At 43.8% G+C, this 13,050-nt stretch overlaps 1 protein-coding gene across 2 annotated transcripts in view; it reads left to right on the top strand.

Moving 5' to 3' along the window:
* Positions 1–3,799, top strand: part of LOC147684117 (cytochrome P450 2J2-like) — a 104,117-nt gene extending 100,318 nt beyond the window's left edge. For both annotated transcript variants that reach the window (XM_086944487.1, XM_086944486.1), the window contains exon 9: positions 3,073–3,799. In XM_086944487.1, the coding sequence (XP_086800613.1) occupies positions 3,073–3,251 (179 nt within the window). In that variant the 3' untranslated portion in view covers positions 3,252–3,799. The remainder of the gene's footprint in view (positions 1–3,072) is intronic.
* Positions 3,800–13,050: the final 9,251 nt, after the last annotated feature.

The raw sequence follows: 13,050 nt of genomic DNA, 5'->3' as shown, positions 1-13,050 counted from the left end.
TTTTAGTCCCTGTATGTGTATAATAAAGAAATGATACACACCCACAACTATCCCCTATAATTGTCAACACATTTCCTCAATATTTTGAAGATCATCTTGTGGTCTACAGAGTTCACCGTTGAAAAAACACAAATTAGTCTCCGATTATCAAGGAAATGCAGCTCCTTATCCAAGGTTTTAAAGTTGCCTTTTTCAGTGTTATCACCAGGAATAAACCTTATTGGCGGTGACGTGGCAATTTGTTTTCTGACATGAAGATAAGCTTTCAAAAGAATGGTGACCGGACCACCCGTGAGGTGCTTCAAATTTTAAAATAACAAAAGGAAATATGTAGAATGCCTGCAAAAATGTCATTCATTAGCAATCTCTCGGGCACATTCTACCCCATAGTCTTTTTTGCCCACAGCACCACTCCTGACATGAAGCAACTATATGCAGATTAGCTTGTTTTGCTTCAGAATTGAAAGTGAGACCTAAGCTGCCAGTCCAAGTCACTTGTGAATGGGAACACAAAGAACCCCAATCGATTTCAGGCTCGTTGAGATTCTTCAATAACTTGAAGCTTGAGTCACATGACACAGCAAGTATATGACACATTTGGGCGAACTATTTAAGGCAACAAAAAGTGATGAAATGCTTGCAAAAGTGTCCGTCACTTGGAATCACTTCAGCTTCTTTTTAGTTCATTGTTGTTTTGCCCACTATGCCACTCTAGATAGGCAGCAAGTGTAATCAGTGCAAATCAGTCTTTGTCAAGCTCCAAAAAAAGTCTTGCCAGAACTGCCAATCCACGTCACCTCTGAACACAAACACAAGTAACTGCATACTGGTTTCACCCTGGTTGGACCACATCAGTGAGGTTTTGCTTGAGTCCTATGTCACAGCAAGCACAGGACCGACTAGGTACACTACTGTTGCACATAGGGCATCGCATTAAAACAACTAAAGGTGGTGGGCACAATGCGTATACTATTTTCATCCACTGGTAATCAACTCAGGCTGCATCCCAGTCCATCATTTTCTGCCAAATATGCCATTCCAGACAGGCAGAGGCCATATACAAATCAGTCTTGGTCCTGTTCTAATAGGACCAGTGTAGCCCGCACTGCCAGGCCACCTGACTGGCGAGGCCATACAAACTGTGAAATCATCTGGGCACAGTGGAGATTTTTTTTAGCTATTGATTGGTATTAAATGTGAATGTGCTGGATGTTGCCTTGGGGTGAATATGGATGATTGACATTTCTGGGACTTTGATGGCTCACCAGTGATTGCATCACAACTTCCAGGTCTATTGGTTACTATGGAATGTGTGCCCAAGACTGTAAGGGATTATACAGATTATATTATCACACGGCTGTACTGATTGTTAACCCACTGTTGTTTTGGCTGATCTATGTTGGTAAAACAAAACGGAAAAAAGTATTAAAATATTTTGAAAAAAAGGTTACAAATTGATAATATGAACCTTCCTTCGGGAGATCAAAGGAAGCCTTGCATGTAGAAGTGTAGCCAGCAAGGTTTTCTGAAAGGGGATCAGGTAAGGTCAGCTATTTGATCTGTGTTAGCAGTAGTTTTGTCATTTGTGCCATCTGGATATATATATATATATATATATATATATATATATATATATATATATATATATATATATATATTTTTTTTTTTGGGGGGGGGGAAATAAATTATATTGGGACCTTTTGCCTCTGCCAACAGTTCTTAAAATGCTGTATGCAGCATGTCTGTTGAAACATTTTTGAAAGCCTATGATGCAACCAATCCTGTAATTTTATAGGTGCATGCAGTGAAATATACCAAAAGTGATGAATGGGAGACTTGCATTAATCTCAGCCACTGGTAATAACTCAGGGACGCATCCAGTCCATAGTCATTTTGCACACCATACCTCCTCAGTTTGTACCCAGCTATATGCAAATCCGTCTTGCCTCTGCTCCAATGGGAACAGTTCTGCACAAACTGCCATGCCAGGTCCTCCCTGAACTGATACACAAGCAACCTCGGACCAGTATTAGGACAATTAGTCAGGGATAGCCTAGTTTCATTGGCAGAGTGTGCATGGGACCCACATCTGAGCATACCCGCCCCACTTAGGGTGTCACACTAAAGTATATAAAAAAGTTATAGGTCCCTTTGTCATTTTTTCGTATACTGTCACACCAAGCATGTAGGCACCTACAGAATGAAAAAGCAATTTTCTTTGCCGATTCGGGTTGGATTGGCAAACAGAAGGAACTATTTTAGTATGGGTGGGGGGAAACAACACAGAGAGGAGGGGAGAGGGTGGAATCAGGGAGGGCTGGGGAAGCAACAGGAGAGCGGGGAGAAGCTACACGGGTGCAGGTGGAGGAAGGAACATAGGGGCAAGAGTGGGGGAAAGAAGGTTGAGGCTTTTGTGGAGTGAAACTAAAAAGAGAGAGGGGATCATGGATGGGGGACAAAGGAACAAGAGAGAAAGCAACATGGAGCTGGAAGGGGAGAAGCACATGGGCAAAAAAGCAACACCAAAGAGGATTAGCATTAAAGGGCACCATTGACGAAGGAGGGGGAATGAACACAAGTAGCGAAAGAGCGTCATGAGCTAGCATGGCAGAAAGGGGGTGTACATGAGAGAGACTGCTAGAAAACACACAGGCTCTCGTAGAGTGCTTCAACAAAATGTAAAGTGCAGCGCCTAAAACTAGAGTAGTGGAAGGTAGCAAGTAATGCAACCTTGCTCCAGGGCAGTGTCAACTATAAGAGGAAGGAAAACCCACACACTCTACTGCCTTAGAAGCAAGCAAATGAGAGTGAGAATCAAGCCAACCAGTGGCACAAAATAATATAAGCTAGCAATAGTCTTGCAACAGATGTGCATGCTCTGGCTAGTAGGAGAGACCTAAAATGACATCTCTTCAGTCCTCATTTCAAGCACAGATTTCATTAGTTCATGTTGCCTGAGACTACCCAGAGATCCCAATGATTGATGTATAGTTTACATTGAATAAATGTCACCCATAATCCATTTTAATTGTGACTTCTCTCTCTTTCTCTCACTCCCTCCCTCTCTCCCAGGGCATCGGGTGTGTTTTGGCGAACAGATGGCCAGGGTCGAGCTTTTCATCTTCTTCTCCAGCCTGCTTCGGGCTTTCAACTTCAGGCCTCCTGAGGGAGTAAAGAAAATCAGGGAGGACTATATTCTTGCAGGAACCCTACAGCCTCATCCGTACAAGGTCTGCGCTATTCCGCGTTAAGGCCCAGAGAGCCACCTGCCATGTACTATATATGAGCCACCTATAATTACAACACCAGGATGGAATGGCAGTAGTCAAGTTAAGGATGTGACATCATGTAGATGGACAAAGCCTGCTGAGTCATCATAACCGACTCTGCATAGGTCAGCTTATAGCACTACACATCTGTCTTCATCACTCCTAGGACTCCAATGACTTCTAAGTTACAGAAACTGGCAAGACCTCGCCAACACAACTTCTAACCACAGACAGGAGGGCAGGAGCAGGTGACACTTGCAAGGAGAGACCTGAAGTGTTGGCTCACATCAAACGTCGTTGTTACATAAGTAGACATATAATGTAAATGAAAAAGAGAACAAAATGTAAATGACTGATTCAGAACAGATAATTCCAATCCCTGTAATGTAATATGGGAGTTATGAGCAGAAAGCGATGCTGTAATTCAAGCCCTGCAGAAGAACTTCATTATATACTTTTTCGATGCACCTTCTGTGAAAAGGACAGAAATACATTCTTAAGTCTGTTAAATAAATCCTTAAACTTAAAAAGATCCATCTTGCTCGTATGTCCAGATGTAATTAGTCAGTAGCTCTGTTTCTTTCTTGCAGTCTCACCAGATCCGGCCAGAATTCTGGACATCTACTCTATGCAAAATATATGGGATAAAGTACCCCGTGCTGTACATTAAAAGTATATTGCAAGTCACTGAGGAGTTCCAAGTTCATACAGAGGAACAAGGGCAAAGTATGAGTTCTTTATAATTCCATGGAACTGCGAGGTGACTTGTAATATCCTTTAATGTATGGCAAAGGGTATTTTATTGTTTATAGTACACAGTCACACCCGCACCTTTCCCACAAACTGCTTAAATCTTTTGTGTCTAGCTAGTTCATGTACATTGTAGACATGAAGTATAAAAACAAAATCTATACTACTAAACAAGTTACATTGCAATGCAATCGGTCTCGCAGTTACAGGAGTTAAAGCTATTGGCATTGTAAATGACAATGCCTTTTATTTATGTTTTTAAAACGAAAACAAATATAAAAGGCATTGTTATTTGCAATGTCAATAGCTCAAACTTGTGTAAATGCGAGACCTATTGCATTGCAAATGCTTGTTAATAGTGGCTTAAAACACATACAGTGGCCGTGTATAGCAACGTTTGCCTTTGACCAGCCTTGGCACAGAATGGAGGGTGGAGAGACTGTATGGGAAGAGAAGGAGGGACCGAGCGAGCTAGCAAATGGGGAAGCGAATAGCAACAGCATATGATAAAAGCAGAAGGGGCCTGATGGACGCAGGAAGGAGCAGTGGCCTCAAAGTACACAGCCTGGACAGCAGCGCAAACTGTATACACACAACAGGTATCAGTGACATCTGTACACACCTTGCACAGCAGTGTAAACTTATACATAGTAGTAATAGGCTGTAGCAGTGAAAAATGCCCCCCCCAAAAAAAAACATAACATACAATGTTTAAACAGCAGTGCAAATGGTACACCCACAACTGGTACTGGATAGGTAGCAGTGACAGCTGCCCCCTCGGAGAGCACACAGCTTGAACAGCAGTGCAAGGACTGCTAGAAGATACGAGGGGTGCAGACTCCCCAGTAAGATGAGGTGGGTGCAGGGTAATGGATCAAGTCAACTGGGCTACAACGCTAGGGCACCTAAAGCAGTACAGAACTCAAAACATCTTCCTGCATCGACTTTAAATCTCAGGTGTATCCTCGGTTGCACACACTTCTGAGAACAACTGAAAATGAAACCTGTTAAATGCCACTATGCTCTCCCGCCGGAAGTATTTGCTGTCAGGGAGACGGAGGCAGGCTAGCAGAAACCTGTGTGTGTGATAGATGCCCTGGCTGATGCTGCCTGAAGGAAGACGACGCCCGAATGAGCAGCACGTCCATATTCTGACCAAGGCAAAATCAAGTGCTACTGAAAGTAAACTAGAAAGGATAAAGTTTGCCGCTACCACACAAACTTTAACCAGAGCGCAGGCCCTTTAGTGGGAGAGAGCAGAAAGTGATCAGGCTACGAGTCAAACCAAACAACTCGCCCTTTCTGTGGAAATATGGTTTAAAATGTATCACAAGATCTGTGTGCCCACCTCCAGGTTTACCCAACCATACATTTACGCAAAGCCGAAAGTGCAAGAGTGGTGTGATGTTTATGAATGGCTATCTTTGAGCTAGAGTGATGATACCACACAACACACGCAACGTTCCGAGGAGATCTTACTGTGACGAAGAGCAGCTGCGAGGCGGCGAAGGGGCAACTTGTACACGCAGCAATGCCAAAGAAGGCGTGGTGCCAGTACACAGACTGACGTGAGATTACTGTTGTGATGATAGAGATCTCGTAACATCAACAAACGAGACCCATTGCTTAATCTAAGTAGTGGTTGCAGGTGGTGGGCACCAGCCCGCATTTTTAGGGATGAGAACTTATTTGTCATTGTCTTACTTGGCAAGCGCAGAAAAGGCAGGCTGAGATCAAGTGTGCAAAGTGAAGCGCCCGGTGGGAGCGCTCGAAAGTGAAGCGACGTCGTGCGTGTGCCCATCTGCTTGGCAAGAGCAGAAAAGGCAGGCTGAGATCGAGCGCGCAAAAGTGAAAGCGCGCGGTGGGAGCGCTTGAAAGTGAAGAGATGCAGTGCGCGTGCCCATCTGCTGTACGGGGGCAATCTGAGAGAGACACCGTGAGCGTGCACATCGGCTGTCCGGGCAAGTGCACATCTACTGTCCCCCTTCGGCAACCAAGTTGATGACAATAGATCTGGCCAAGGCGAGCAGCACATGCGCTGCCTTCCTAGGCGAGACCTAAACAGCAGTTACTATTATTTTCCATAAGATATGAGAATCTCTTTCAGATCAGATTAAAAAATCTGTGTTGAAATATGCAGACTTTCTACTTTTTCTGTGATGACGCAGTGTGGACAAAATAAACATGTTGACAGAAATATCTCCTATCTGCTGAATCTTTTCATTTTAGAAAAACATATCAGAAGAAGGAAAATATAGTTCCCATTTTCCTTGTTTGAACCATAACAGTAATTATGCACCATGACCTGCCTTACGCCCTGTCTACTGGCAGCAGACCTTGTGATGTCAGAACTCAACAGTAATAAGTTATTACAGATGTGGGGCTAGTTAAATTCTTTATTACAGGCCATTAGATGCATCACAATTTACCTGGAATAAGGAAATTAGAGACTGATTTTCAGACAGGGATTGTAGGCTCCCATATAGTCACCTGTATCCAGGTGTTGGTAGGGTCCACTTGATTAAATGAACAGCCAGATCTTCAGGGACCTTGAGAACGGGAAAAAGCCAAGAAAGCGGAGATAAAATTATCTCCCTATTACCTAGCTGTCGCTAACACCAGTTAGCGACAGCTAGTAGGAGATAGCGACCATCTTGGGCCCCACTTTGCATGTCAGAGAAATGTATCACTAATTACATGCAAAGCGGCGTGCCAAGATGTTAGCGACTGGAAACAGTCGCTAACATCGCTATCTCCTATTACCAACTTTTGGAGATATACGGGCTAAGCAGTGGTTAGCAGTGGCGAAGTGCCCGAAGTGTCTGAACCAGCAAAATGTAATCCGGCCCAGTGTCAAAAATACAGGAGGTAGAGGCAAAAAGTCAGGGGTAACCACGCCAAAAGGTGCAAGTCAAACACATGGTTATGCCCCTTTCATCAGGGACTTGTGATGTGAAAATAGTCAGGGTATTGACAGTAGTGCAATGCCACTGGAATCTGAATGCATGAGAAAAACATGTGCATGGAGATAACAGTCAGAACTATTGTAAGTGCTCAAATGTCTGGACTGCTCTCTCTCTGGCCACACCAACTCTGTAAACTATGTTGATATTGGATCACTTGCATGTGAAATCCCATGCTTCACATCCAGGTAGCAGGTAATGTCTATATTGAGGGCTTGGTGAGAGGTGATTGGTCAGTGTGCCAATGTTAGGTCCCAGCACTGTTGCGCAGTGTACTCCAAAATATTCCAAGGTCAAATTACAGGTATGGTAATTCATATCACCTGTCACACTGGCCTTTCACTTGATTGAGTGTAGGATACCATCCTCTCAATTCTAAAAATGAGTTCACCTATCGATCTTGCAGATTCTACTAGCCTTGTAGCCCAGCTGTGGAGGTGACCTGCCAAGACATGTAAAGGGAAATGAGAGGGCTGCCAGTGCATGTCTACTCATTTAGCTACAGGCCTGTGTGCACAGCAACTCTGCATATCATCAAAGGCAGTTCTTATCAGCACAGTGTCAAAACCCTTAGTAGGAAGTGGTCAGGAATATCACACGTTCCATGTATGAAAGGGTGATGACTTTCATAGGATCAAATGAGAGTCCAGATTCCCAGATAGTTTGCAGTGGAAATGTTCCAAAGTGCTGATGGTACTCAATGGGAATGGTCAGAGAGAATGATCGATGGTGCTGATGGCACTCAATGTGGATGGTTCTTGGTAATGGTGGTCTAAGTGGGAATAGCTTGTGATGGTAGTGGGTGGAAATGTCACTTGGGGGCCTATTACGACCTTTCAGAGGAGCGGTGGCGCATCAGTGCAAGCCGCCGCTGCACTACTCCGCCGTAGGTCACCCCGCCTGCTAGATTACGACTAACAGTAGTCTGTAGGCGGGTGACAAGGCTGTCTCATGGCAGTGCCTCTTTTAAAGGCGGCGGTGCCTTTGAAAAAAGCACCACAATGGGACCGCACTACAAGGTTCCTGTGCAGCATAGACTCAAAAGTCAATTTTGTGCAGGAACCTATGAGTATGCACAAAGAGGGGTAACTTATGCCCCCCTGTGTACATCCACATATGTTTGAGGCACAGGGGGTAGGGCCCCCTTTGTTTCCTCTCAGCCAGGGTTTTCATGAAAACCCTGGCAGAGAGGAAACTCGTAATATGCTTTGCGGGACCACAGCGGTTCGGCCAAGCATATTGCGGCCTCTGACCGCCCCTTCAACACAAGGGAACAGCTGTTCCCTGGCAGAGCCTGTGGTCATAATTGGGCGGTTGGACTACCGGTGCAGCGGTATCTGGATTTGCCACCACGAGTCTGCCGGTCCGAGGTCTGCCAGACACGTAATAGGGCCCTTAGTAATGATGTTATTTAGTAGAGCTGGTCCTTGATAACAATGGTGCTCACAGAGGATTGTCCATGCTCCTGATGACACCTGTCAAGAAGAGTCCAAACTAAAACTGGGTCTCAGGAAAGATCATTCTTGTTAATGATACTACTGGGTGGGAATGGTTGGTGGTAATGATGATATTCACATTGGATAGTTGATGGTAATGATGTCACTTAGTGGAAATCGTCCTTAGTATGAATGGTTACTCAGTGGCAATGGTTCTTGGTAATGATGATAACCAAAGGAAACGTTGAGTGGTGGTGTTAGTACTCAGTGAGAATGGACATTGGCATTGGATAATACATAGCGGGACTGGTCCTCAAGTGTAATAATACTCAGTGGGAAAGGTCCTTGGTAATGATGGTGCTTACTGAGGATTATTCATGGTCTTGATGGTGCCTTTTGGAATAGTTCAGCATTATGTAGGCCTCATTTGTGATGGTAACAATAGTATTCAGTCGGCATGGTCCCTGGCACTAATGGTACTCAATGGGAATGATCCATGGTGCCTCTGATCTTCAGTGGAAATGGTCAATGGTGCATGTAGCTTTCAAATGTAATGATCCTTGGTGATGACTGTACTCAACAGCACAAATCCTTGTGGCTAATGGTACACTATGGAAGTGGTCCAGGCCGGTGGGTCGGCTTTGAGGCGAAGATGGCGGCTATTTGAAGAAAGCCATTTTGCGCTCCTCCCGGCCGGGCTCTCACCGCAGGATTGTTTCATTCCCTGTGCACTGGCAATGCTAGAGGGTGCTGGGAGGCTTGCTTTTGTGCTTGTACAGGCTGTAAGGCTACAAGCGGTGAAAAGATTGATGCCATTGGACCGAGTTGCTTGGTCACTGATTCTTAGAACGGTTCTTGGAAGGTAGGAAGCTGCTCTACGCGTGGAGTCAGCGAGATGCCTCTTAAGACTGTGAAAGCCCTGAAGACCCGCGGTGCCAGTCAGCGAGTTTCAAGAGTGGAGATGGGTATATCCCAGAGCTACTATTAGAGTCTATTTTCTGCACATATATTTGTCTGATCCCTACTCTTCTTTATGTTTGTGTTGTTTTACCCTCCCAATTGCTCCACTCCATGCGTTGGTCTGCGCAGGGGTGATGTTTATCAGCCTAATGATGAAGCATGCCACAATAGTGTGGGTGAAGGCTGTTTTTAAAACATATTACCTTTGCCATAAGTCTCTAGGAGCGGGTTATAGTTTACTCCTACTTCTCTTTGTGTGTAGTTGGATATTTTCAGTGGAGGTCGAAGTAGGTGCCATGCTCTTATGCATCCCAAGATATGGTGTTCCAATGTGTTGAGAAAATAGCTGGGGACTTCCTGTCTGAATGCATAGCCATCACCAAATGTCTAGTTGCCATACAACCAAAAAACATATTGGGATATGTCCCATTGGCAAATATATCTAGAATTGCACTACACCTGACTAGTTGTGGCAAGACAAGCTGGCCTTGTGATCCACAAATCATAAGCTAAGCTTGGTGGTAAAGACTATGTGTGATTTTAATGTGGATGGCCCTCACATATCTTTCTAGACACAAGGTCATACAGCAGATATATGTGTACAACAACATAATATGATGGCTTCTCTCAAATCTTTCCTGCACATAAACAATTCATAAAGCAGCCTACACAGAAATACTTAAGTTGGAGGTGGATGATTTTGTTTTCAGAGTGGGATCTTTTTTGAAAGCGGCAGTTCGCTCACGTGTCTCAATGAGAATTCATCGATGGCTGATTTTTACTATGCTTTAATTTACTATCCTGATAAGTAGTAAAACATTTGGATGCTCGTGTTTATTCATTCATCCACCTCCGTACTTACTTTGGTAGTTTTTATGCATATTTTATATGTTTTCTCTTTGGGAATTATTTTAAACTGATGTATCGTTATTTATTTGATTGCACTTAATAGTTAATTTTACTATTACGCTGCTATTGACTTGTGTTCATAGGTCATTAACTGGATATTGTTTTTATGATGCTGCTGTTTTTATATTTGTGTATTTTTACAGTTTTATTTTTACAGTTTTATGTACTTTAATGCTGGTATTTGATCTTTGCTTTTATGGATATATTTGTATCCGAATAAAGATTAATTGAATTGAATTGAATAAACAATGTATGTAATAGTTCTACATGGTCAATGTGAGCAACAGCATGCAGGACACATGAAAACAGATGAGCCAAGGTTACATCAATTGATACATTCGTGTTATGTTCTAGAGACTTTTATAGCACATATACCCATAGGTGTCTTGCCGCTTGAAGAGACATACGCTACTGATTTTACAGGGGATGCCTGTCATGTTGTGGACTGTGCCAGGTCCATGTGAGTCTCATCACCTGTCTTAGTTTCAAACTACATGAGTGTTGCATATGACCACCCATTGCTATGTACAAGTAACTTCTCCTTGATGCTGAGTGTGGTTATAGTGTGATTTACACAGCCTTACTGTCAGAAGTATGTAGGAGGCCACGCCAAGGCATGCATGGTGATTTATCATAGCACCATTGTTAAATATTGGGCGGATTTGTTAGCATGAGCTGAAAGCCATTTTGTATTTCTGGCAGCCATTTTAGTTAGCGGTGTGATTCCACGTGCTGGCCATGTGCTCTGTCCTCCCTCAGTGTTGACTGCTCGTGTAATCTGCCTAGAAACAAACTATATTCAGCATCTTCCACCTTAGCACATGCTCAGAAGGGCCTAGCTAGTAGAATGCACCTGCTTCTCTAGTATAACTGTCAGGCTATTTTTGCTGCTGTATGGAGAATTAACTATCCTCCCACTTTGTTGAGCAAGCAGATCTTGTATGTCCATATTAGTCATTTTGCATGCTTACATGAGCCAGGACTGCCCCTTGGTCTTATGCTGACTATGTAACCCTAAGCATATATAAGGCCCCAGTTTTATGTACTCCTTAGACTGCCTCATTCAGTTGCTAAGGCTTCCGTGTGACGTAGTCTGACTCATTTGAGGTTAATAAAGATGTTCTTTTATATTTCAGCTTCTGTGCCAATTTCTTCTTTGTTGGTTTAAAAGGACCAAGTATCAGTGAGACCCCTGAGAAGGTTTTCTATGTTCAACACCATCAGCATGAATGAGAATCATGTTGCCTCAAATGCTGACACTGTGACTTTACTGTGAGATATGACCCATTAATATGAATGGTCTATACACATCTACAAATATGGTGCCATCCATACATCATCTTCCAGGTGGTTGCAGCCAATTGCAGCACTCGCATGCAAGGGAAAATGTAACCCTCCCAATTTTACACAAAGCCTGCTGCCTCCACTGTGGGATACGGTGCTGATTTGCAGTAGGCTGCACTGTTGTATATGTGGGTGTACTGACTCCATAGCAGTGCTAGTTTGTGGCACCCGTAGGGGAAGCCAAAGCACAGCCATTGGTTACTAACTCTAATGAAGCACACCTCTTGTAAGGTGTGCCCTTGTTCTTCCAGAGGTATTGGGCCCTATGTATAGTGTGATCCCTGCAAAGCATGAATTCACACATATGTACACTGTCGACACACATAGTAAGTAAATACATGCAAATACAGTAAGCAGGCCAACTCCATTATTCATACACAACACAGAATCCCTGTAAATGAGTACGTGCATTCAACATCACAATACACCAAAATACACTTATTTGCCCTAGTGGAAAAAAAGACAATGACCATGAGCCTAAAGTGTGAAGTGAAGTTTGAAGCCACAGGGTCAGCAGAAAATAATGCTTCCCAGCCGATGCATCAGAATGACTGAACGGTGCCTTGTCAGGCCTTGCCTTAAGTGATATTGACTCATAGCATCAAAAAAAGAGGACACATCGGATGAAAACGTGATGCATCCAAACAGGAAGTGATGTTATGGATAAAGGGAAGTAATGTAATGGAACATGCATGCTGCAAACCAGAAAATGTTAAGTTACTTTAATTTTCAGTTTAAGTCACAGTTTTACTGTCTGCTTGAGAGCGGTTGGGTTTTGGCTGTGCAGGAGTGTTTTGGTGTTTGTGAAGCTGCTTTGTTGTGCTGCTGTCCCAGTTGTGTCTCTTAAGTCCTTTTTGTGCTTACTTGTTGTGTATTGTACTGTGTGCTGTTGGGTGTTTGTCTTCTGAGGAATTGTTGGGTTGGATCATGGCTGTGAGCCTCCAGTGGCTGGTGACCCAACACCTGCCCAACAAAGTAGTCAGTAGGAGATGTGTGTTCCAGGGCTACCCAGTGAGGGTGTGGAAACAACATTGGGATCGCAGCAATCACCAGAACTACCAACCCATTTCAATACTCCCTTTCCTAGCCACAGTCCCGGAGAAGGCCATCAGCCTCCAACTCACTGAGTTCCTGGAATGAAACATCCTTCTCTACCCCTCACAATCAGGCTTCCGAACTAACCACAGCACTGAGACATCCCTCATTGTTGCAACAGACAGCATTGCACCCAACTGGACAGAGGAAAACCAGCTGCCGTGGTCCTGCTCGACCTCTCCACAGCCTTCAACACTGTCTCCTATCACACTCTCATCAAACGCCTTAAACACATTAGCATCACGAACAACACTCAAATCGATGTTATCCTTTCTCATGGGGCACACCTCCTTTCACATTAAAGGCTAAACACAACATTTGTGG

The sequence above is a fragment of the Lissotriton vulgaris genome, chromosome 11 (genome assembly GCF_964263255.1).
Source record: "Lissotriton vulgaris chromosome 11, aLisVul1.2, whole genome shotgun sequence".
Classification (NCBI taxonomy): Eukaryota; Metazoa; Chordata; class Amphibia; order Caudata; family Salamandridae; genus Lissotriton; species Lissotriton vulgaris.
This window is presented reverse-complemented; position numbering and strand designations above follow the sequence as displayed.